The 23,690-nt window shown below is 34.1% G+C and overlaps 1 protein-coding gene across 1 annotated transcript; it reads right to left on the bottom strand.

The window, feature by feature from the left end:
- Positions 1–1,247: 1,247 nt before the first annotated feature.
- On the bottom strand, positions 1,248–23,622 carry ATG3 (autophagy related 3). The gene is made up of 12 exons (XM_004675218.2): positions 23,162–23,622; positions 20,499–20,540; positions 16,332–16,381; positions 13,636–13,706; positions 12,367–12,474; positions 9,055–9,104; positions 8,652–8,733; positions 5,761–5,795; positions 5,342–5,497; positions 4,695–4,822; positions 3,002–3,070; positions 1,248–1,504 (listed from the first exon to the last, which is right to left on the bottom strand). The coding sequence occupies exons 1-12, from the start codon at positions 23,231–23,233 to the stop codon at positions 1,423–1,425; spliced, it is 945 nt and encodes a 314-aa protein (XP_004675275.1). The 5' UTR covers positions 23,234–23,622; the 3' UTR covers positions 1,248–1,422.
- Between the last annotated feature and the right edge of the window lie 68 nt (positions 23,623–23,690).

The following is a 23,690-nucleotide window of genomic DNA, read 5'->3' as shown; positions in this document are numbered from 1 at the left end:
CACATGGCATGGCAGACCTCTCCTGACCAGCCCACTGCTCCCCTCAGCAGTGGATTTTTTGTCAGTCTGCCTGTTCTGCTCCCTACTCTGTCTCCGGTGAATCCTCTCACCCACCATACCTCTGGTGTGTACCCCAGTCCTGTAAAAATAAATAAATCTTTAAAAAAAGTTAGATGTTTAAAAATACTATAAAACTACAATTAAAAATAAATGAATGCAAAGACTAAGACTTTCAACTCATAAAAACACATTATACCCACTTTTGTTTTATATTAGGGCTCCCTATAAAGGTTTCACTGGAAAAAAAAAATCTGAAAAAAGGCAGCACAAAAGTATTTATGCCACCTAGTGGTGACTGAGAAAACTGTTGACAGATTACTGATAAAATGACTTAACTGGGGGGGAAGTATTGACACCGTAGTAATATCCATACTGATATTGTGAATCATAATGATTATCAGATAGATAAAAAAAGATTTAAAAATTAAGGCAGTCACTTGTTGGCTTCATAAGCAAGGATATCTGAGGTGTATTAGATGAAGTCCATTTTTCTATCTCCATATTATACTGTCTCAAACACCATCTTAAAAGGAACTGGGCTACAATTGGAGAAGGGGTGAAAATAAAGGGGCATTGGAAGAGAGTATTCTTGAATGAGGGGGAAAACCATAAAAAACTAAGCTTTTTAGAGGCAGGGTTAATTACTCCATTATATATACAGGATGGAAAAAAGCAATAGGAACTGGGTATGGAGAGAATGAGTCAAAGAGCCTATGCTCTACTCCTTGCCTTTGTGATTCCCAGTGTAGAACACTCTTAGCCTCTCTGAATTCCTACTCTCAGACCTATGAATCGATAGAGAGGTGATACAACAAAGGGATCCTTTTAGTCTATCAGGCAATCACAATCTGGGAGATATTCCCTAAACATTAAGAAAAATAATGCTGTTGGTATCAACTTAATAAAACCATCAGGAAACAACTAATATATATCAGTAGCATATTTCCTGTCACTGTAAGTGCTTCACAATTACTAGCAGATAGTAGACTTGAGGTGAAAGGGAAAATAAAAGGAGCAAAGAGGTATAGGGAAGGTAAGTCTAGCATGAAGTATCTGTCATTCTCACACCATCAGATTTAATATCTTCTTCATAAGTATCATCTAAAATAACATTCTATATGAGATACTTCTTTAGGAGTTATTTAGGAAAAATAATGTCGCTTTTTGATAAGCAAGAAGAACAGTCACTTCACACTTATTTTTATTAAACAAGGCTGATAGTGGAACTTTGTTTATTTAATGCAGAAGCATATAAGTCCTTTTATTAGAGGAATTGTACATATTGGTGAATATGGTCAATCATCACGTCTATGGGTCTTCAAAAATCAGAACCAATATTTAGAATAGATTCTATGCTCTTCATTACATTGTGAAATGTCTTGTGTAGTCATATTCTATTGTTGGAATGACAGCTTGTACAAATTTCAAGAAAATTAAAAGATACCTAGAGGTCTTCAGTTAAGGCAAATAAATAAGCAGAACAGTTTTATGACTTAGCTAACATTTCTAAGTATTCATTTTTTCAGAAATAAATTCTCAAGAAAAAATATAAAACAAAATTTTAAACCAAATATATGAAATAAAATCACTCGTGCAATTTTTATTCAAGATGAGGCTCCTTGATGATTTACTATTTGAGTATAGAACTCATATAAGTCCAATTATTTTTACATAAAAACAGGCACAGGTGTTCATGTTTAAATGACTGGCAAATAGTCCTTTTACTGCTTCTAGGGTTGCTACAGTAAGTTAGGAAATGAGGCAGCATAAAGTACTAAAGAAAAAAGAAATCATATGTGCAAACCCTCCTAAAGGACTGAGTCTGGGTTATATGTGTATGCCATCTAGTACTACAGTAGACTGTCTATACAGAAATCTTGATTTTCTTTCTATGTTCATTGCACTTGGAAACACTGAGCTTCACATTTATTGGGTAAGTGGATGACTCAATATGAACTATAAATGTAAAAATTTTCCAAATTGCTACATAGTTTCTAATATGAACATTTAAATTACACTTAATAGGATTTCAGCAGAAAAATCTGTTTGGATTGAAAGTTCTTGTTTGTTTCCTTATTAAAGCAGTCCAAAGTTCCTGTCAGGGACCACTTTATTAGCAATTCTTTGGTAATCTACGGTTCCAAGACAGTGGTGACCCTTCAGTTTACATCTGACACTGAATGACATAAACTAAGAAGTTTAGTATTATGTACCACCAAAATAATTCAAGGTATTGTCACCTACCTCGTTGACTAAGGGTCCTTTTGATGCCTCTGTGCATCAAGATACAGCAAGTTAATCTAATTTATGTCTTGTCTACCCCAGAGAAATGAGTAGGAAAACCGAAAGAAAATATAAGTATGTGCTCTTATCTGGAGTAAAATAAAAATATTGTTTTTCAAGAATATCTGAAAAACAATTCATGTGCTTTACTTTGTAAGTTAACCCATTTGTTAAATTCTTTGTTTCAGAGACCTCAAAATGACACGACCTAACTTTTCTCTTACTTGATGGGAAAGTACATTTCAGTAATCATGCTTAACTGGAACTATACTTAAAGAAAAAATTCCCATTGGGTTATCCTCTAAACTGGCAGATTACTCATCTTTCATCAACACATTAAATTCACTGAGAGTTAATGGTCTGATACTCACACACTTACCCAGTGCCTCTGCAACAAACAAAAACATCTGGCAAGCTGTGGCTCTGGAACAAGATAGGACTACCTGGTATATACAGGTATAGGTGCTGATCAACTGAACCAAGCAAAGTATTACTTTCTAATGTTCCCACATTAGTTTAAAGCTTCCACGAAGATTTTCAGATATGAGGAGGTAAAAATAAGATATAGTTACTGTGCCAGTAAGACTGTACTAAACTCCCATGCTCTACCCTACTAAAGTGATCCTAGGAGTCAATCTGTCAATACAGGAAAGGATACATATGAACACCAAGCTCTCCTCCTCCTTCTGCAACAGTCTCAATGATTTTTTTCATCACCTCAGCATGCCTAAAAGTAAAAGAACAAATATTAGAGTAGTATAGATAAATTAGATCAAAGTAAGAAAAGCAGCATTTTGTTTTGTGGCACTTTTAAAAACTCCATGATATTAGCTGGTCAAAAAACAGTTTTTATAATTCATAAAATTTATAATGCTGTGATGCTGAATGCTTAAATATTTAGCAGAGAATAATCAAAAACTGGATTTTAAATGAGCTAATTGATCAGCAAGATCACATAATTTTTTCCTTGTCCTAATTTTACTATAAAATTTAAATTTATTTAGAATTATTTTTGGCTTTTTATTAAAAAAAACTGGAATTTGTGTCTGATCCACAAATCTCTTTCTCATAGACAACTGAGTTTCTCCTTTGCTATGGAAAAGAATGATATCAAAATAATTGCCTGGGCATATAAACTGAGAATATGGTAATATACAAAGAAATGCACAATTTTTCATAAATACCTTAAATAGGTTCTTTTAATTGTTAAAAATAAAGCCTGTGACAGAGGCAGATACAGTAATTGTATTCGTACCAAGGAACTGAAGTTATGTATAATCTGGGTGTGGTATGGTTCATGACAAGGTCTAAAATATCCCTGAGATCTTAGTTTATAGGCCTCCAGTTTTTCTGTCTTTGCATAAGGTTATTAAATATTTAACATTACCAGTTAAATTATTTATGTCTTTTCTCTGAGTGAGCAAAATTTCTACCTTGGAGAGACATTTGGTAAGCACCAACATCCTGAAACATCTAACCAGAAAAGGAACATAAAAATTCTTAAATTAAAACCTTTTAGATCAGTTAATTCAAAATCTAAAACTAATGGGTCCTGAATTACTGTTCAGGCAGCAATATTGACAGTTCTTGACATAAGCTGGAAAAATGAAATAAGTTTTCTATGGGATAAAGTTATATAATAAAGAGACCACAAAAGACAAAAAACTGTTAATGAATCTACTTAAAAACTAGAATGTTGCATTTTAGTCAATGGGTATCAGTTTTCACCAGAAAAATATTATCAGCTATTCAGTGACTTGTAAAAGTTACCCATTAGCAATAACTAAGCCTAAGAAATTACACGTAATATTTTCTTTTTTCAAGGAAGATTCTGAGTAAGACATGCCTATAAAAGAGACTGACTTACTTGGCTCTGTGAAAATAAAAACCACTACAAAGAAAATCCAAAATTATAAAATGTCCTTGATTTGATTGTGCAGTATTAATAAAAAAGACTTGAAACTCTATACATCCATCTTCCCCTAACCAGTTAGAGGGGAAATATAGGGTATTCCAGGAAAAGCACAAAGTTAATTACATTCATTCAAAAAAAGGTAAACTAACAGAGCAAACCATGTCTAAATGATGGCTACTTTTTAATCTAAGAAGGATCTTCCAAACTAATGTTAGAACTAAAAGTGGAAGCAAAATCAGAGAGACTATAACTAAACACACATACAGAATACTTTTAATTAGGTTATTTCCACCATTTATTTAAGCACAAGTACACGTCTAAGGAAGACAAAAGAGAATTTTATTTGCTTATTATTAAAATTTGTCTTTAGGGTGGCATATTAATAGATTCCCAAGTAATAGGTCCATGGAGAATATATATGGACATACTCACAGACCTGCATGGGTGAACTGAACACATAGGAGGTGGTGGGAGATGAGGATGGTTTTCAATGGTCACTGTTTTCTTCACATGATCCTGACTGATGTCTTCATACATGTGCTCAACTGTTAAAGGCTGCCGTTGCTGAAACCATTAAAAGATGCTATGAAATGACTATTTACAAATTTTTGGTCTAAACTTCAAAGGTTGAATTTATCCTCACAGTCACTTGCAATTTAGAATTCCAGCTTATTTAGGATTACCATATTGTTGAGAAATTTGAGAATTCTTTTATTCTAGAAAGAGAAGGGAGAAAAAAGTCTACACACTAAAAACTTTGTGACCTCCAATAAGTATAATGCTGAACAAAATCTAACACATCAAATCAAGTTCAATTTCCTTTTCATTCTGAAGGGGTAAGTTCAGAGGCCAAGGAGTAAATATATGTAAAATTATTTCTGCTTAATTTTTAGTATGGTTATATTGAATAATTCACAGCCGCTTCCAAATAAGAATCAATTAAATTGTAAGAATCGTTAAATTGTAAAATATATGATGCCTAAAAATCAAGACTACAATAGTTACCCATGGAGTTAATAAAGAAAAGTAGTCAAGCCAATAATTTAAAGTATTTATTTAAAACATATTTTTCTTTATCTTTACCTCATCATAGCCAAACAACCAAAGTCGTGGTGTCTGGTAATATTTATCGTAAGTGATGTAAAGGTCGTAAGTTCTGGTTTGCAAAATAGCATCTTCACCTCCAGCATCAGTTTTAGCTTTACAAGATTCTACTATCTTCCTTGTGTCAAGGGTAGCCTGAAAAAAATGGAGAAAAGTTTACAACCATTAAAATCAATATAAATGTGACATTTTAGAACATCGATTTTTCCTACCCTGTATTTTATTCTTTTTTCAAAAACCAAAACTTAAATCTCAAAGCTAAAATGTTATGTACTATAATCCCACAAATAACAATTTGGAAACCCACAAATAAAAATTTATGTGCAAGATCAAGACATTATTAATAAGAACACTAATCCCTAAATTTATTCATTAAAAGGAAAATTCAATCGACAAACCTCATCTGTTTCCAATAGTCCACTTTCTTCATATTCTGTTAGAAAAAGCAACAGAAGAAGATCAAATTCAAGATAATTTTCCAAACCAAATTATATATTACTTGATGATATCACTCAAAAAGTGGTTTTTGCCTGGCTTTTTAATGAAGATAAGACAACAGATATGAGTGAGCTGATTCTATACTTTCAAAATAGTAGATGCTGTACCTGATAGAACCAGAGACAGTCAGCAAGTCATGGGCCTGTTGTGTACCACAATCTATTAGTAATACAAGTTGGAACAATATCGGTGACTCTATCATGTATACATGTAGGATATTTATGTGACTGTATAAAATGTGTTTATTATTAATGTTATCACTTCCACTTTGCTGAATCTAGTGTCAAATAGCCACTTTTTTTTTTTTTTTAAGATTTATTTATTTGTACATACAGAACTGGGATATAGGCCAGAGTCTCAGGGCAGTGAGAGGCTTCACCAGAGACAGAGTGGGGAGCAGAACGGCAGATCTACGAAGTACACTGCTGAGGGGAGCAGTGGGCAGGTCAGGAGCGGTCTGCCATGCCATGCGGTCACCTCCGGGGCAGGCGGGAATCGAACTCATGCGGAAGTGGCTTTAGCTTCTCAGTGCAGTGCTTTAACCTGCTGCACTACCAGGGAGGGCCAGCAAATAGCCACTTTTTATCTTAATTGACCTCTTAGGGATATCTGACACGCTAGCATCTATTTCCTCTTCCTTTGAACAATTTCATTCTTCAGCTTTTAAGATACTTTTCATTTTCCTTCCACATCTAGTTTCTTCTTAACTGTCTCCTATTCTGGTTCCTCTTCAACACATCAATGATTTCCCCCCTTAACTTGGCAGCCGAAGGCTGAGTTTTTGAATCTTGTCTCCTCCCTAACCATACTCACTTCCTTAATTTCATCTCAGTGGATTTACATGCTAATGGCTTCCATAATACACTCCCTGACTACAGGCTTGGACATCTAATTATTTACTTATGGATCCAACAAACCACTAATGGAAATTACAAACAAAGTATCCAAAACAAAGCTCCTGATGCCCCTACTCAGTCCTATAATTATCGCTAACAGCACCTTTCCAGATCAAAAGCTTGGAATCACATGTGACTTCTCTGCCATATCCAAACTAACAGCAAATCCTTTTGGCATTACCCTCAAAGTATATACAGACAGCTAATGCTTCATATCACTTCCAGTGTTAATCATTTGAACTTATGGCATCATCATTTCTGGCCTACATTATCAAAATAGTCTCCTAATTGCTGTACTTCACCCCCTTTCAGTCTTTTCTCAACGATGCTGCCAATTACAATAAATTAAATCTCATTCTATGTCACTCCTCTACCTACAAGCACTAATGGCATCTTATCTCTGAGTTGAAGTCAGGACCTTACATGATCTGCTCCTCAGGTTGTCTCTCTGATAACCTTACCTCTTTCTCTCCACATCTTATTACTTTCCCCTCATTCCTCTCTGGACACAGGAGCCCCCTTGCAGTAATTTATATAAAACACCTCACAGTCTTTACATCCTTTCTCATATATCCAAGTGGTTTGCTACCTCTTTCTTTCTAGGCCCTACTCAAAATGCAGGTTTAAAATGAGCTTTTTCTGGATTAACCCATTTAAAAGTGACAACATCGACCCTGCCCAAGATCCCTCTGTTTTCCCACCTTTGTTTTTCTCCCTACTACTTATAACCATCTAATACAGTAAATATTTTGCTCATGTATTGTATTCTATTTAATTCCCCTAATAAAAGCTGAATGAGGTCATGTCTACTGCTTTATCTCTAGCCCCAAAATCAGTATCTGATACATACTATATTCCTTAATAGATATTTTTTTTTATTTTATTTATTTATTCGTACAGAACTGGGGTACAGGCCAGAGACGCGGAGAGTGAGAGAATTCACCAGAGACAGAGTGGGGCTCAGAACAGGCAGATCGACGAAGTACACTGCTGAGGGGAGCAGCGGGCGGGTCAGGAGAGGTCTGCCGTGCCAGGTGGATCTCCTCCGGGGCAGGCGGGGATTGAATTTATGCGGAAATGGCTTAAGCTTCTTTGTGCTGTGCTTTAACCCACTGCGCCACCAGGGAGGGTCCCCTTAATAGATATTTTGTAAAATAATAAATAAAAATTATGCTTTCTTTAATTCTAAGAGAATTTTTTCTTTAACCTTATCCAAGGGAAATGCTATCAAATATACTAAAAGGCGGTCATATACTCAAAAAACAGTTTTACTAATTCGATTCTTTCTACCTACTACCCTAGCTTAGACAACTGTAAAAAACATTCCAGAAAGCATTTGTTCAAGAAGATAATTCTGGCATCTTACAAGTTGTCAAGGAGGAAATGAAACTAAACAAGTAGATAAAGAGTTCAAGAGTTCTGAATTGGAGGTTTAAACATGAAGTCTTTAAGCACAGAGATGGTATATGAGGTTGTTGTGAACATTCTGGTTTCAAACAACTCATTTAGATTTGTTTTAAAAATGCAAGTTTACTATAGAAATAAGGACAATACTCTCACTGAAATTCCAAGAGATTAACAAAACTTTATTCTGCTTTGAGGCTCTTTTTAAAAGTTAGCTTAAGAATCTGTATCTTATAGCTTACATCCAACATTAAAGATTTAAGACAAACATTAATCCAGTAAGTGTCAAGGCTATCCTCTGGGTGAAGTGGATGTATTTCAAGATCAGGCCTGCACAATCAAATTTAAATCATAACTAAACAAAAATCTCTCTGGGCTATTAAATGTTAAGAACTACAACTCAATGGAGTAGAATTTTTAATCCAAATGAATTATAAATATTCCAAAGTCAATATTCAAGTGTGTTTAAAACAAATTTATAACAGAAATACCTTCCATATCTGCAGCTTCTCCTTCCTCTTCCTCTTCCTCCTCCTCACATAATGTGGAGCAATCTTGGAGTTTTATACTGTCCTTTGAAATTAATTACATTTAAAGTTATTTAAATGTAATTAAATACTGAACACCCATGTACCAACAGACTAACCACAGTGAAATAAGAATATGACAGTTCTTATCCTCAAGAAACTCCTATTTGAGTGGAGATGACAAACCTGCAAGGTGGTATCATAAAAATGACATGCTAAGTGCTGTAACTGAAAAATATAAAACAATATTTCCCAGAAAATTCACTAGTATTAGAAAATCAGCTTAGATTTATGTTAAGTTGCACACATAGTTTAAAGGAGAAGAAAGGGACATATTTATAAATATATAAATTACATTGGCCAGTACCTTGCTCTCTAGTGTAATGTCCTTAACTGCATCAGTTATTCCTGCAACACCTGTTTAAAATGAAGCAGAAAATAAAAGCTGTGAATATCCCCCATTTACCTGATTCAAGAAATATAAAAACATAAAATATCTAAATTCTCTGAAATGAGGAATCATTGTTAATTAGCAGCATTTTTTCGAATGAACTCTCATAGGAATGAACAATTCCAAAGGTAATGTTCAAAATAAAAAATAAACCAAAACATACCAATTACTATTTTATCATAAAGTATGCTAATCTATCATTCCTCAATGATTACTGCTCATTTATTTTCCTTGGATGAGTCTCATCAAAATACAGATGCTGTCTTAGAAAATGAATGATTAACAAACTCTAAGATGCATATTTACATTTTATTTAAACTTGCATCATATTTTGCAACAAGGTATTATTTTAATATGCTATTTGTTTCAGAAATCCAAGACATCCAAAGGTAATAATACCACACTACATCTATTTAGGACTTTCTGTTTTATAGTCTCCACATCTTACTTCATCCTCATAAATACTATCTTATGAGGTAGGGTAATAATTTATCTTTAGAGAAGTAAAATAACTAAGTTTGAGACTGAAAGTGAAGAAAATGGGATTCACGTCTACATGTGCTGACAATGCTCAATGCTTTGTTCACTGCACTTCACTTAACAACTACCTTAATGAAAGTGATATTAAGGAGATGGCATCACCACAAACTAGCTAAATAATATTTCTAATTCAAAATATGTGAGTGTTCTCCATCAGATAGCTCAACAATGATGAGAAATACTTAAAATAATCCCTAAGTATAAAATATGCTTTGCTCCTTTGTTAATATGAAATTGATCCATCTGTTCACTTATCCAAATCAAAGATGACTCACTTTGCAAATGGGAAGCATAGTACAGCTCTACCATGAAGCTTTTATTTTAGTTTTTCTAGAAACTACTATATTGTAGATATGACTATTTCATAACAGTAAAATTCAAGTAACTATATTGAACTTGTATTACAAAACAATTGATTGAATCTAGTACACAGGAACAAAGAAAACAGATTTTATCAGTCTGTTAAAATATAATTATGCAAGTAATTCTATTATTGCATTAAACCAGACTCCTCTAAAAGTAAGATACTGATGAAGAAAAAGAAAGCTCAAATGACTGGGTCCCAAGGGTTGTGATGGTTGTTTTATGTCTTCTTAGCTAGGCTTGATCAAACAACATGTAGATCTTGCTGTATTAACATTTAAATCAGTAGATTTGGAGTAAATTAGACTACTCTACATGTGGACAAGCCTCATAAACAGCTGAAAAACTTAAGAGGATGACACGGAGCTGAGATAGCTCCTGAAGAGAAAGGATTTCTGTCTCCAAACTGCCTTTAAACTTGAAATAAAGAATCAGTCCTTCTCTAGCTCTTTGACCTGTTGGCTAGCCCACCCTATAGATTTCAGAATTGCTAGCTTCCACTTTTATGTATCAATTCCTTAAGTTAAACCCATTTCTAACCAATACCTACACATCTATTTAGGTACAGACACACATGTTCTACTGATTTGTTTTTCTAAAGAACCATAACTAATAGGAGCAACAGAATTGAAAGAAATCTGAAAGAAAAGAAGAATGACGCAAAGGAACCAGGCACTCAGCCTTGTGAATCAGCAATTTGAAGAAATGCTTTAATGAAATCAGGATATAGTTTAAATCTAAAATTCTAGAGGTATCTCTCACATATTAGTTAAAATTTACTATGTATATCAAAGTAACCACAATATAATTTTATGTTTCTACATATGAAAGGGATGTGTTGTTCCCAATCAATGGAGTATTTTAGTTGCTGGATTTCTCTAATAGATTTTGTCAACCTGCACTGTGATGAAGACATGTGTAAACATCCACCTGGATTTGGGATTATAACAAGTAACTAACTTGGCAACAGGAAAACAATGCTATGATCTATGACTTTAGTCAGTTAATAGACACTTGCCTACAGATTTGTTGCCCATATCTTGCAGTCATGGGAAAACTAACCAGAGCAGTTTCAAGATCTTGGAATGATGGGAGGGTGGGGGGGGAGAGAGAACAAGACACCAAAGTTTAGTAATACTACTCAATAGAGGAAAAGATTCATGGAGTATTTTTGAATTTTAAAAAATTGTTCTATTTGCTATTTTCTGTGGGTTTTGACTTAACACGAAGCTCACTAAGAAACAAGAGTCTCAAATCAAGAAGTGCACCTATATTACTATAAGGAAATAGATGGCAATGCCTTTTTTTTTTTTTCTTTTTTTTTAAAACAGAGGAGAAACTGTTCTAACTAGGCACTTTTTCCCATGCAGATTACTCAGTCTTCTGCCTATTAGGGTGGGTTTGGCTGAGGGCAGTAATTCTGTGCCTCGCAGAATATATGGGAATGTTGGGAGGCATTTTTGGTGTTATAACTGGGAGAATGTTACCATGGCTAGAACCAAAAGATACTGTTAGTCATTCTTCAAAGTACAAATGCATTGAATGCTATCACAAAGAATAATTCAGTCCAAATAGTAGTAGTACTAAGGTTGAGAAGTCCTGCTCTACACTATTTTGACATATCTGCTATTCTCTAGGGCTTAAGAAAAACTTGTAAGTATCCCAGATTTAAAATCAGAACACATTTTCTTCAAAGCTAAAAACTGGTAATAAATTATACAAAACATAGCAATATTCATATACACAGTTAACATAAAAACTGTGGCAAATAAGCTTTCAGGACTTGGAATAAAAATGATAATCAGAACTCCAAAGAATTCAGCAAACATACACTTATGAAAGCCTTAGTCGATTCTTTTAACAAAAATTTATTAAATAATTTCTATAGATACTGTGATAGATGCTGGGGATTTAACAATGAATCTCTACCTTCATGATTTAACAATGAATCTACCTTCATTGAACCACTTAATAGTCATTCAGCAAATAAATATTAAAGAATCTTAAATGCCAGCTAAGTAACATAAATATGAGGATGGTATGGGTCTACCCTTCAGTTCATTATCGAGCAATGGAATATGTAAATAAGGGATTCTAAAACAAAGTATTGTTCACTCTTAGAATTTCTTATTGGCTTTCTTTTATTCTTCAAGACAAAAAAAAACAAAAAACAGATATTCTGAAATTGTTACTAAATTAACAGTACTTTAAGAACTGGGGTATTCCAAGGAAATTTTTTCTTCTTTTCCAATTTTCTCTTACTTTTCAAGTAAAAGTCTACTGGGACAAAATTGTGTTTTCTCTCTACATATATTTACCTCTTACCTGTGTTATGATAAGTATCTACCCATCCCCCGTCACCATCATCTTCTTCAATGATAGCTTCCAATTCATCTGAATATTCCATTTGTTTGCACCGTTTATAGCATGGTACTATTTTTTAAAAAAAGACAAATATAGTTAGTAGCACATAATCTACTTCCTATAGATCAATTTGAAAGCCATTTATTACATAAAATATAGTATTTCTACCACCAAATATTAAGTGAGTATTACATTTTACTTCTAATGAAATAGACTGATTAAAGAACTACATCCAGCCTATAGGCATATACCTGATTACATTTATCTTTCCCAAATAACTTTGTCAGAAGATAAGTAGAAAGGCTTTACTGGCAGTTGTTTTTATTTTTAAGTATTCTTTACTCTGATGACCTATGAAGAACAGTAGGCTGAAACCAGAGATAACTTTCAACGTTAGGTTAAGGTATAGGCTTAATGATTTACTTTCAGAACATGGAGATACCACCTGTCATTCTCAGTGAAGGTAGAATTGGTCTTTAGCTTGAATTACTGAAGTAACTTGCCATATGAGTGAATTTATATGTAAGTGGCATTTATTCTCAATGGATAAACTAGTAATTCACTAAAATGCTAAATTATCTTTTATGTAACATTGTTACCAAATTTTTCATATAGTAAATGTATCCATTAACAGATATTATTATACACACAGTTTAACTATATAAATGATCAATACCAATGAAAAAATACACTATAGGAAGGGAAAAAAACCTGATGTTTGGCATCTAGTTTCTCTTTCCTATAAAGGGTAAATGAGAATAAAAATCAATGTACTTTTATGTGATAACACAGGGACTAGAACTACCTTTTGGTGGTATTTTCAAATTAACTTCCTAAATAAGATAATCAGTTTTAAAACATATTTTGTACCTATTAGTAATCTTTCACTAATACAATGCTTAATAAATCCTTTGGTTTCAACTTTTATATTTCAAAAGTAGTAGTATCCATTTCCCATGAAAATTTATATTTAAAGAAGATTAAAATCAAGCACCGAAAGTCTAATTCTACTTAAGATTATTTTCCCCTGTAATTTAAAACTAGACCTTTGAGGTTAAAAGTAAGAGTCCAAACAGGGGCTCTAGCAACAGAAAATGTATTAAAGTATGTAAATTTGTCTGAGAGAAGCTGTACACAGTTTTCAGCTCAAATTAAGATCAATAAGTGCTAAGGCTTTTTTGTTTTCAAATATAACTGTAAAATTTACAAAATATAAAACACAATTCTTACCATTTTTGGTGACCAAAAATTGTTTGCCTGTTGGTAGGTATGCCTTTACTTTCAATTCTTCCCCTGTAGCCCTTGAGTGAAGAGCACCAAAGCACAAAAATTTAAATTTTAAAAGGCAAAGACAGAAATCACAAAACATGTAAATTTCAAAAATACATAAAAATCCATAGCCCTGAGAAAATTGTCTTAGGATTCATATGAGATGGATGCTATTAAAAGATGTTAATGTCAGAGCATTGAAAAACACAGCAATGTGAGGTGAAATGCACACGAGCTATTGACAGAACTAAGGGAATTAGGATTATATATTAAACAAGAAGGGCAGAATAATACAGAACCATTAACCAACTAACATGCTAGCAACTAAAAAAGAAAATGCTGTTCTTTAGTAAGTATAATTTCATTCAGATTTTAATCTGAAGGTAATGATCATCTTGAGATCAAGAAGAGGCAGAAAGATAGGTGGGAAACATTATATAAGAAAGTAGGTAGTTGTCAAAGTAGGTAGTGTTGCTACCACATTAAGAGAAAATGATGATGTGAAACACAAGGATAATCTTGAGATTGATCAAAAACAAACAAAAATAGTTAGTGCTTATTAAGTGTTGGACTTAGAATGTTAACATGCATTAATTTCATTTATTCCTTAGAACTCAATATCCTCATTTATAGATAAATGTAAACTTAAAGATTTCAGTTTGTCCACGGTCAAACTAGAAGGTGGAAGAACAAGGATCAAATCAAGTCCCCACTCTTAAATACTATTCCCTCTGACTCAGAACCAGCTATAACATTTCTTATATTTTGGAGGTATTCTAGAATATCTCTTTAATTTGTTCAAAGATTCTTCTGTAGATCACTTACAACTGGCCAAAGCTGGGTGGCATGTGGTGTTTTTCACAAAGCTATATACATAAATTTGGAGTTCTGTTGCCTTCTCAGCTTCAATTATCCAAACAATAGATTTAAGCACAAAATACAGCCAGGAAATGAGTTAATATTATTTAGTAGCTATCTAGGCTCCTTTAGACCAATTCCCAAGTATCAAATTCAATAATGTCATTGCAATTACTTAAGTTCCAAAAGAAGATATTCCTGTAGACATGAAAAACAGCATGGAGATAGTATGACTCAAAAGGAAGTTGTTTCTTGGGCCCCTCTTTTGAGTCAGAAATGTCAGCAATTACTGAATTCTAAGCTACAAAAAATTATGACATGAACATGCCATTTTAATCATCACAATTCATAAAATGGAACTATAAACCACCATGTGCTGAAAGAAGATACTGTGCATAAATAAAAACCTCTAAAACAGTAATACAAATCATATCACTAAACTAATTGGGCAGTTAAGGGCTCTGACAAAGAAGTGTAAGGAAAATGTGTTATCACACTGAAGAAAATCCTAAATTAGTTCTCTTTAAAAAATGATTATTATTTAAAATTTTATACGTTTACTTAACATGAAATATATATATAAATTATAGGAAAGAATCTTGATAAAGCTTGACAGTTTAGGAAAGAGAAAAACAAGTTAACTGTCCATTAAATCAGAAGGCTTCTATCATTATTGACTCAATTTAAAATATGAAAGATACTTGTTAAAAAAAACCAGGACATAAAAGTAAATGAATCTGACATTTTGTCTTTCTTAGTATATAGGAAACAATGCTATAAAAGATAAAGAGCTATTGATAAAAAGCAATAAAAACAATTTTGGATATGGGTTATCTACAAAAAATAAGGACAATAAAATAGGCAACAGAAGAATGGGTTCTAACTCTGGTTTAAAACAGCTTATTTAAGTTCCTTAGAGATTTAGGAAAACATTCAATTAGAACCTCCTTAATTACAAAGCACCTACCCCAGAAATAAATGTGTCTTACAAATGTAATTGACAAGTGTCATTGAGGGGGATAAAAAGGATATAACAAATTGAATCATTTCATCCAAACAAGATGATAATTCCTTCCAAACAATTTGAGCCTAATTAAAATAGTTCTCCCAGTACTGGAGTTAATTTTTCAGTTATTGTCAATGCGGTCTCACCATAAGCACTTGAAGTAAACTTGTTTTAAAACATTCTATTATTAAGAATACTTAAAATACATGTTAATGCCTAAATTTTATAATTAAAAGCTCATGAAGGAAATAAGAATTCCATAAAACTATCACAGGCATACTTCCAATTAAAACTTTCATCAACATTAAGAATCTCTTAAATTTTGAAATAATTCCAAAAAGGAAGCAATTTTTGAAACATAATAGATCTTATAGTTAAAGAACACAAGAAGCTGCAGAGTTTCTGCATTTATGCTATAAAAATATTCACTAAAATTTTTAACTTGAAAAAAATGAGCTGATCAAATGATCAAATCAAACACTTGAACACTATTTTTTAAAGATCACAAGAGAAACCTAGACAATATAAAGAAAGACTAGTAAAGGAAGTAAAGATACTTATCTCAAAAATATCCATCTTTTGTGCTAAAAGAGTAAAACAAAATAGGTATAATGCTCATATTTTTCTTTATTTTACTTTGTCAATGAGGCACTGCTAAAGAAGAAAATTCTGCTAGAAAAACATTAAAGTGGTCATTCTAATTTCCATGCATAAAACTGTTTTGCAAACTGCCATAATTAGGAAGTCTTGTCATTTACTAAATATTTTTTATTCTTAATTCACATTTACTTACCATTGCCATGTTGGGCAGTGGTGGACTAAGTGATCTCCAGCTGCCACAAACTATGCAGTTTTCGAAGGAATATGAAAAAAAGGAAAAAGAAAAAGTGAACATCACTGAATATAAGGCAGCAAAAAATACTTCTTCTTTGTAACCTCGATACCCAATAAACAGTTAAAATAAGGATAACACCAAAATTATTCTACAAGCTTAAAGATTTGTTTGGTTTTTATTAAAATTATAAAAATTTTAATACCCATAAAAATAATTTTGGAAGAAAAATTGTGAGATATTTTTTAAATCAATTTTTATCACTGGATTAAAAAGTCAAAAAGAGCGATGAAAGGAATAAAGGTAACACACAGAATTTAAAATGTGAAAAACTATTTTATGGATAAACAAGAGAGATTCTCACTGATAAAAAGTTCAATGAAAGTCTTTGAAAAATTATTAAACAGGTTTAGAATGTAAAAATAACTATTACATCATAATACACATTTCTCCTTCCTCTTTTTTTCTATTTACATAAGAGACAATTTTGAAAGATTTTTTTTTTAAGACTGATCTATTTATGCATACAGAACTGGGGTACAGGCTAGAGGTGCAAGGGCAGTGAGAGGATTCACCAGAGAGAGTGGGGTGCAGAAGAGGCCGACAGACAAAGTACACTGCTGAATGGAGCAGTGGGAGGGTGAAGAGAGGTCTGACGAGCCACGTGGGTCACCTCCAGGGCAGGGATTGAACTCATACTGAAGTGGCTTTTAGCTTCTCAGTGCTGTAATTTAACCTGCTGTGCCACCAGGGAGGGCCCAAAAGCTTTCTTATACTTTTATATAAATCCTTAAGAAAAAAGAGAAACACTGTCCAAACAAAGGGGGAAAATTAGCTTTTGAACTGATTTGGAAAACACCAAGATAATTAAGAAATTGAATCTTCTAAAAAACCTTACACTTTCTGGTCAGGCTGAACACAGGAAAAAATGCTTTTCTACAGAAAGAAAAAACAGATTCAGGTAGAACTAATCTTTTTGAGAATTACCATTATACATGAACATGAAATGACCTTAGTGAAATTATACTTATTTTTGAGAATAGAAAATTAAAGTCTGTTAAGCATAACTGTAATGACCCAACTCAAGTAACATGTGCACATACTTTCCTAATCACTTTCTATTCCAGAATAGATTAAAATGTAATTTGTGAGTTTGTAACAGCAAAAAAACTGTATTCTCTTTCACTTTTAATGTCTGAGAAATGCACATGTATAATACTATTCTGAGAGTAAAACTGTGTTGAGAAACTTTAAAAAAATTATGATATATATTTTTTAAACATCATTTTTCATTTTTGCACAATGTGTGCTTTTTCATCTCAGTGTACTCCCCATGAAGTTCCCACCACCAGTTCACCATGTACCATCACCAGAGTTCCTATACTCTTCCCACTCCTGTTTTGATCCTACTCCCCTCTTGCCATCTGCAGAATGTCCCTTGTTTATAGAGTTGTCTGTTAATTTTGATACTTACTTTCTTATAATTTATGAGAATAACTTCAAGAGGATGTATCACCATGGTAAGATTTAACAGTATATTCCCAAGGAAAACTTTACACAGTACTGTTTTTTAATTTCAATTAATTTTTTTTTAAGATTTATTTATTTATTCATATGGAACTGGGGTACAGGCCAGAGATGTGGAGGTTGAGAGGATGCATCAGAGACAGAGTGGGGAGCAGAACAGGTAGATGGACGAAGTACTGCTGAGGGGAGCAGCGGGCGGATTAGGAGAGGTCTGCCGGCCATGTGGTCATCTCTGGGGCAGGCGGGGATTGAACTCATGCAGAAGTGGCCTAAGCTTCTTTGTGCTGTGCTTTAACCTGCTATGCCACCAGGGAGGGCCCAATTTCAATTAATTTTTTTTTTTAGTATTTAAACTGGTAAAGACAACCTTCCCCCCTCAAAAAAAAAAAACAATATTCTCACTCCACGATGTATTTTGGTTTGTGACAACTAGCTGCTACGATTAACTGCGATCATCAGGACTGAATCTAACATTACCAAGAGTGTTAATTTAGCAAAATGCATGCAAAACAAAGAATTTTAAAACCTATTTTAATAATATTGCCTTGAGATTACAAAACTAATAATTTAGTCCATGGCACTTCTAGTAGCATCTATTAAAAGAAAAGAAAAGAAAAAAACACTGGTAGGAAAAGAAAACTATTTTTTAAAAAAACAGACTTGCTGATCATTAGTACATGTGCACATCTGCCCTCATTAATACATTTCATATCCTCAAATGAAATCGAATGTAAGACAAAGACTCAAATTTCTGAATTCCCAATACTGCATACAGCTTTCTCTTAGTGATTAATTATGTAATACTGAATACTCCAATAAGATGGAATCAATATTAACATTTTGGTGAACAACTATCTCAAGCTACCCTCCATTACTAGTACTCTTCTTAATCAAGGCACACACACATTATTCTAAGTCATTTAATAATATAATAGATATGCCTGTCCCTCTTTCAAACATAGTAGTTACACACCTCTCAATGGGGGAACAAAAAGACTTCTGCCAGTCAGAATCCAGACACAGTAAGAGAAAACAAATGAACAGATCAACTTAGCATTTATTCAAAGTAAATTATGCCTTCTCATTTTCCTCTTCTAGATTCAATCTAATCTTACCCAATCCTGTAATTGTGCTCTATCCCAATCCAACATTATGTGGTTGGTACACAGCTGAACTAGTTTTGCCCTGCTTTTTTGTTTTTAAAGGAAAATTCACAAACCACTTAATGATACAATTAAGTATAACAAGCATTCATTCCATGATTAGCATCTGTTTTAAAAGAGTTTGCTTAATTCTATCTAATGACCACAGACTCTAATCTCCAACTCTATTTACCAATTAGTCACGGTAACACCAAGGAGATAGTGCATGAAGAACGCATACTTTTATCTCTGTGGCTGATTTCAGCTACTTCATTTCAAAGTCTTGTCTACATTACACCTTTGTTTGGTATGTATTAAAGCCATAATCTCTCAGGTAGAATGACTCCTTTGAAGATTGCCTAGCCAGAATTCCTCATTTATATAGGTGAGGAAACAAAGTCTGTCCCTAGCAAGTTAATTGATTCGCCTGAATCAGAACAAGAGATTATAGAGAAATATATCCAGAAGATAATTCCCCTGCATTCTTCCCATACTATCATGTGTCTTCACTAAAAATAGACAATTGTAGACTTAAAAAAATCCATTTAGCACTGTTCTTAGAATACCCAAGAATTTAGATCTAGAGAGATTTTATGATAATTGAGAATAGAAAAGTATTCATTCTCTGGCTTGAGATACTGAAATTTATAGCAACAGTCAGATCTTACTACAAGCTCATTATGAAATGTTTTTTAAAAAAACAGTTAAATAAAATTTTATTGTAAATGAGTGATGCTTTTAATACAGCATTTCTTTATTTCTTTGCCAAATAATTCCTTGCTATTTATTAGGCCAAAAATAAGTACGAGGCTACTATATTCATAGTTGGAACCTAAAAGGGTTTTCAGACCAGTATTTATTTCTTTAAGGATAACAAACCACTGAAAAAGAACCTTTTTATTGTATACATTTGGTGACCTTTTTTATTATACAGATTTGCTGGATAAGTAAAATGATTCCTCAAAACATTACTCCATGTTTAAAGTTCAATAAAACATAACTATCCTATAAAATAGACACTGGTTTCATCATAAAGCATATTCAACATTACTTGGTTAGTAGGAAAAGAAAAGAATGGCGAGAAATTCATGTTAATATATGCTACTACGCAAAATGAAATACACAAGCAATAAGTGAAATTTAAAATAGATAACCATGAAAACTTATGGTCAGTGTAGGCAGAGGCAAGACATGGCAGACAGCAGCTTCTACTGCACATTGCAGTTTAATACAAATATGAAGGGTTAGAAATCTGTTCCATTCCTTCTCCCACCCTCATTTCTAAATAAAGAGGAACCAGAGAGAAATATGAGAAGTGGAAAGATGAAAGGGAAGTTACATCTATTACACAAGAAGTAAAAAATCCCTATAATATTGCTAAAACACAGCAAACAATCTAATTTTACTCAATCAAGATTAAAGTTCAAAATATTTTCTTGAGAGTATCTTCAACACTCACCTCTTCTGGAGTGATAACACCTGTTTCCTTAAACTTTGATTCCTAAAGAGAGCAATAAGAGTAAGGGTTATACTTCCACTTCAAATTAAAAATGTCTGTGGGGCAATTATTTGCCTGGCACTCTTCTAGACAATGGAACACCTACAGAAAGAATGTATCACTGGTATCTGACCTCATAGAACATACAAGACAAATGATGAAAATGACATGAAAATAATGCATTATAGTTAAATTAATGCTATAATACAGCAAAGCTCTTTGGAAAAAATATTCATAATTTTATGTAAACATTAAGCCTCACAATTACTTTGTTCATTATTGTTTCATGAAACAATAAAAAAGTCTTACAGGTAAAATATATTACAATTGAGGTAACATCTTATATAAACTGCATACTATTGGAAACCAAATCTAGAAAACATATATCAATATTTTCCCATTAGTCTCATCAAGTCATTGCTACAATAGCCTCTCCTTTAAAGAAAGGGTCATATTTACTAATTTTTATAGTATTTTAACCTTCATGTAAGATTTTTGTACTAATCTACAAAGATGACAATTTATGAACATCATTTATTCAACAACTATTCAGCAAACAACTACTAAGTACTAGACGCTACCTGAGGTAATGGGAATATAGATATGTATGCATAGATCTAATTCATCCTGGACCTCATAAATTTAAACAAGGGGGGGGGGAGCCAAATTGTAAAGAATACCATGAAGAAAAAATGATCTGAAGAAAAAAAAAAACAAAAACAGGAGGGGGTGGAGAGAAAATGGCTATGAAAAGTAGGCTGGTCAGAAAACAGACTTCACTGATAGGTGAATATTGAGCAGGGGCCTAGGCCATGCACAAGGCTGTCTAGGGGAGAACATTTCCAGTCAGGAAAGGGTAAATGCAAACCAAACCAAAAAATACAAGGAAAGAAAGTGCATAATAGAGGTAACAAAAAGGTCAGTCTGGCTTAAGAGAAGTGAGCAAGGGTTGGGATAGTAAATGAAACAGGGGCTTCAACCAGGTTAAGTATAAGGTCTTAAAGTTCACTATAAGGACTTCGGTATTTAGTGGAAGTCTTCCATGAATTTTAATTTTTACGGTGAGAGAAGGCATCATTTCTTTCCTGGGGTTTTTAGGTGTTTTCGTTGTTTCCCTGCATCTAGTAAATTATAAGGATTCTTTCTATAAACCAAGAGTTTGCAGCTCCCCTCTCCCCCAATCACCAAAGAAAGGATCAGTAATTTTGCTTGTTTGTTAAATTAAGCATGTTAAATACCATACACACTGTCAAGTTAACACTTCCTTTCCAGTTATGTGAAACAGTAAAATGGATTCAATAAAGTAAAACTGACTAGTAAGACAGCCGTTTTCTATTTAATCAAGGTGATCTTTTTCTCTAGTTCCTTACCCCAGAAATGTAGAAAATTATAACAATTGTGTATTATTCAAATGTCTTATACATACGTACACTTTTCTGAAAAAAATACATAATATGCAAAAGAATCACTTGAGTGAAATGTCAAAATTATTTTCAAATTCAGAGTTGACTAAAAAACCTTGATAGGGTTCAACATAAGTACAGCAAAAACAGCAAGAGTTGGCATTCTTATTTATAAACTTTCTTTAATATCCTTCAATATCAATTTTAGAAACAAAAACAAAATATGGGGACATTTTCCTGTTATGGAGAGAGAAGTAAAACTGTTTAATGTTCTCTAGGAATATCAAAGTAACTTCTTGAATACTAGAACTAAATATTTCCAAGGATATTTCAGTTGTGCACGATTTGTAAAGTTTTAATTAAAGCTTAGGAAAAAATAAGCAAGAACCTATTTATTATCACTTTTTGCTTTTCCAAAAGGGAAAATAAAGTTACAATAACAAAAAAGTTACTCTACATGAATTATAAAAGCCTGAATACACTTCTTGAAATTTGTATTTGAAAATATGTCAGGCACTGTTGTAATTGCTAACGTGTTACAATTTTTACTTTAAAGAATCTCCATTGCCAAAGGGGGTAAAAATTATCAAAGTGGGTCAAGCTGCACCTTATCATCACTGACGTCCAGGACACATTAACTCGTTTCGGCTATTTTTATAACTTATAGGAAAGGGAGATTTTGCTTGCTGCGTTCAGTGGTACCGACAGATAATATTGCAAATGTTACTTGCTCCTCTGAAATCGAACAAGTTGAGACTGTCACAACTATGTCAAACAATTTAAAGAGAATTTATTGTTTGAAAGAAAAAGATAACATATATTACTTTAGTACCAAACAATATCTTTTTTTTTTTTAAGATAAACAAAAATATTTGTTTTAAATGTTCGAGCCCGGGGTTTCCTCACGTTTTGAAATCGACTTGGCTGCGGACCACCTACCAAACCAACGTCCCCAGATTCCCCGCGCTCTAGAGGGTGGAGTCCCGGGGTGCGCGCGTAGCCTCCCCAGTTTCCACCAGCCGCTGGAAAGCCCCAGAGAACCGCCGAGCGACCCCATGGGTGGGGAGGGGGTTGCACCTTTTCTGGCGTCTCATCCTGCCCCCCTCTTCCCACCTACAACTCTCCCCGCCGGAAAACATGGTGACTTGTCCGGCGCCGGGTCCTCGGTCCGCCGAGCTGAGCATGTGCCTGACAGCCCCTGCCAAGTCCGGCCCAGCTTACCTTAAGGACCGGGGTCAGGTACTCAGCCACTTCCAGCGCCTTTCCCTTCACTGTGTTAATCACATTCTGCATCCTGGGGCCGGAGTCGCGGCCGGCCCCGGGGCGGGGGGGATGGGCAGCAGGGACTGGGGTCGCAACGTGAGAAAATGTCCCCGTTGCCGTTGACTCACATAGGCACCCGGCCAGCGACACCCGAGGGGACGGGACGCGACGGGACGCGACGGGACGGACGGGACGAGAGGGAGGGGTGGCCGGCGACGCGCGCGCGCGCTACTGCAGGGCGCGAGAAAGACCAGGCCTGAATGTCACACGGCCCCAAAGGAAGACAGTCGGGCCGAGCGGAGAGCTGGAGAAAAAAGTGGCCCCACGCAACCCCCTCGCCGTTTCAGGGGCTGTTTTCGCCCCCTGGCTTCACTCGCGCCCCTTCCGACTTCCCCTTCCCTCTCTCTTGCCGTAGCTCCACGGCCACCTGGGTCTCACGTGACACAGGACTCTCCCCACACGTGACGCGAGAAAGGCCACGCTTGGG

Source organism: Condylura cristata, unplaced genomic scaffold (genome assembly GCF_000260355.1).
Source record: "Condylura cristata isolate star-nosed mole 26May11 unplaced genomic scaffold, ConCri1.0 scaffold00003, whole genome shotgun sequence".
NCBI lineage: Eukaryota > Metazoa > Chordata > Mammalia > Eulipotyphla > Talpidae > Condylura > Condylura cristata.
Note: the sequence above shows the minus strand (reverse complement) of the source record. Positions and strands in the feature narration are given on the sequence as shown.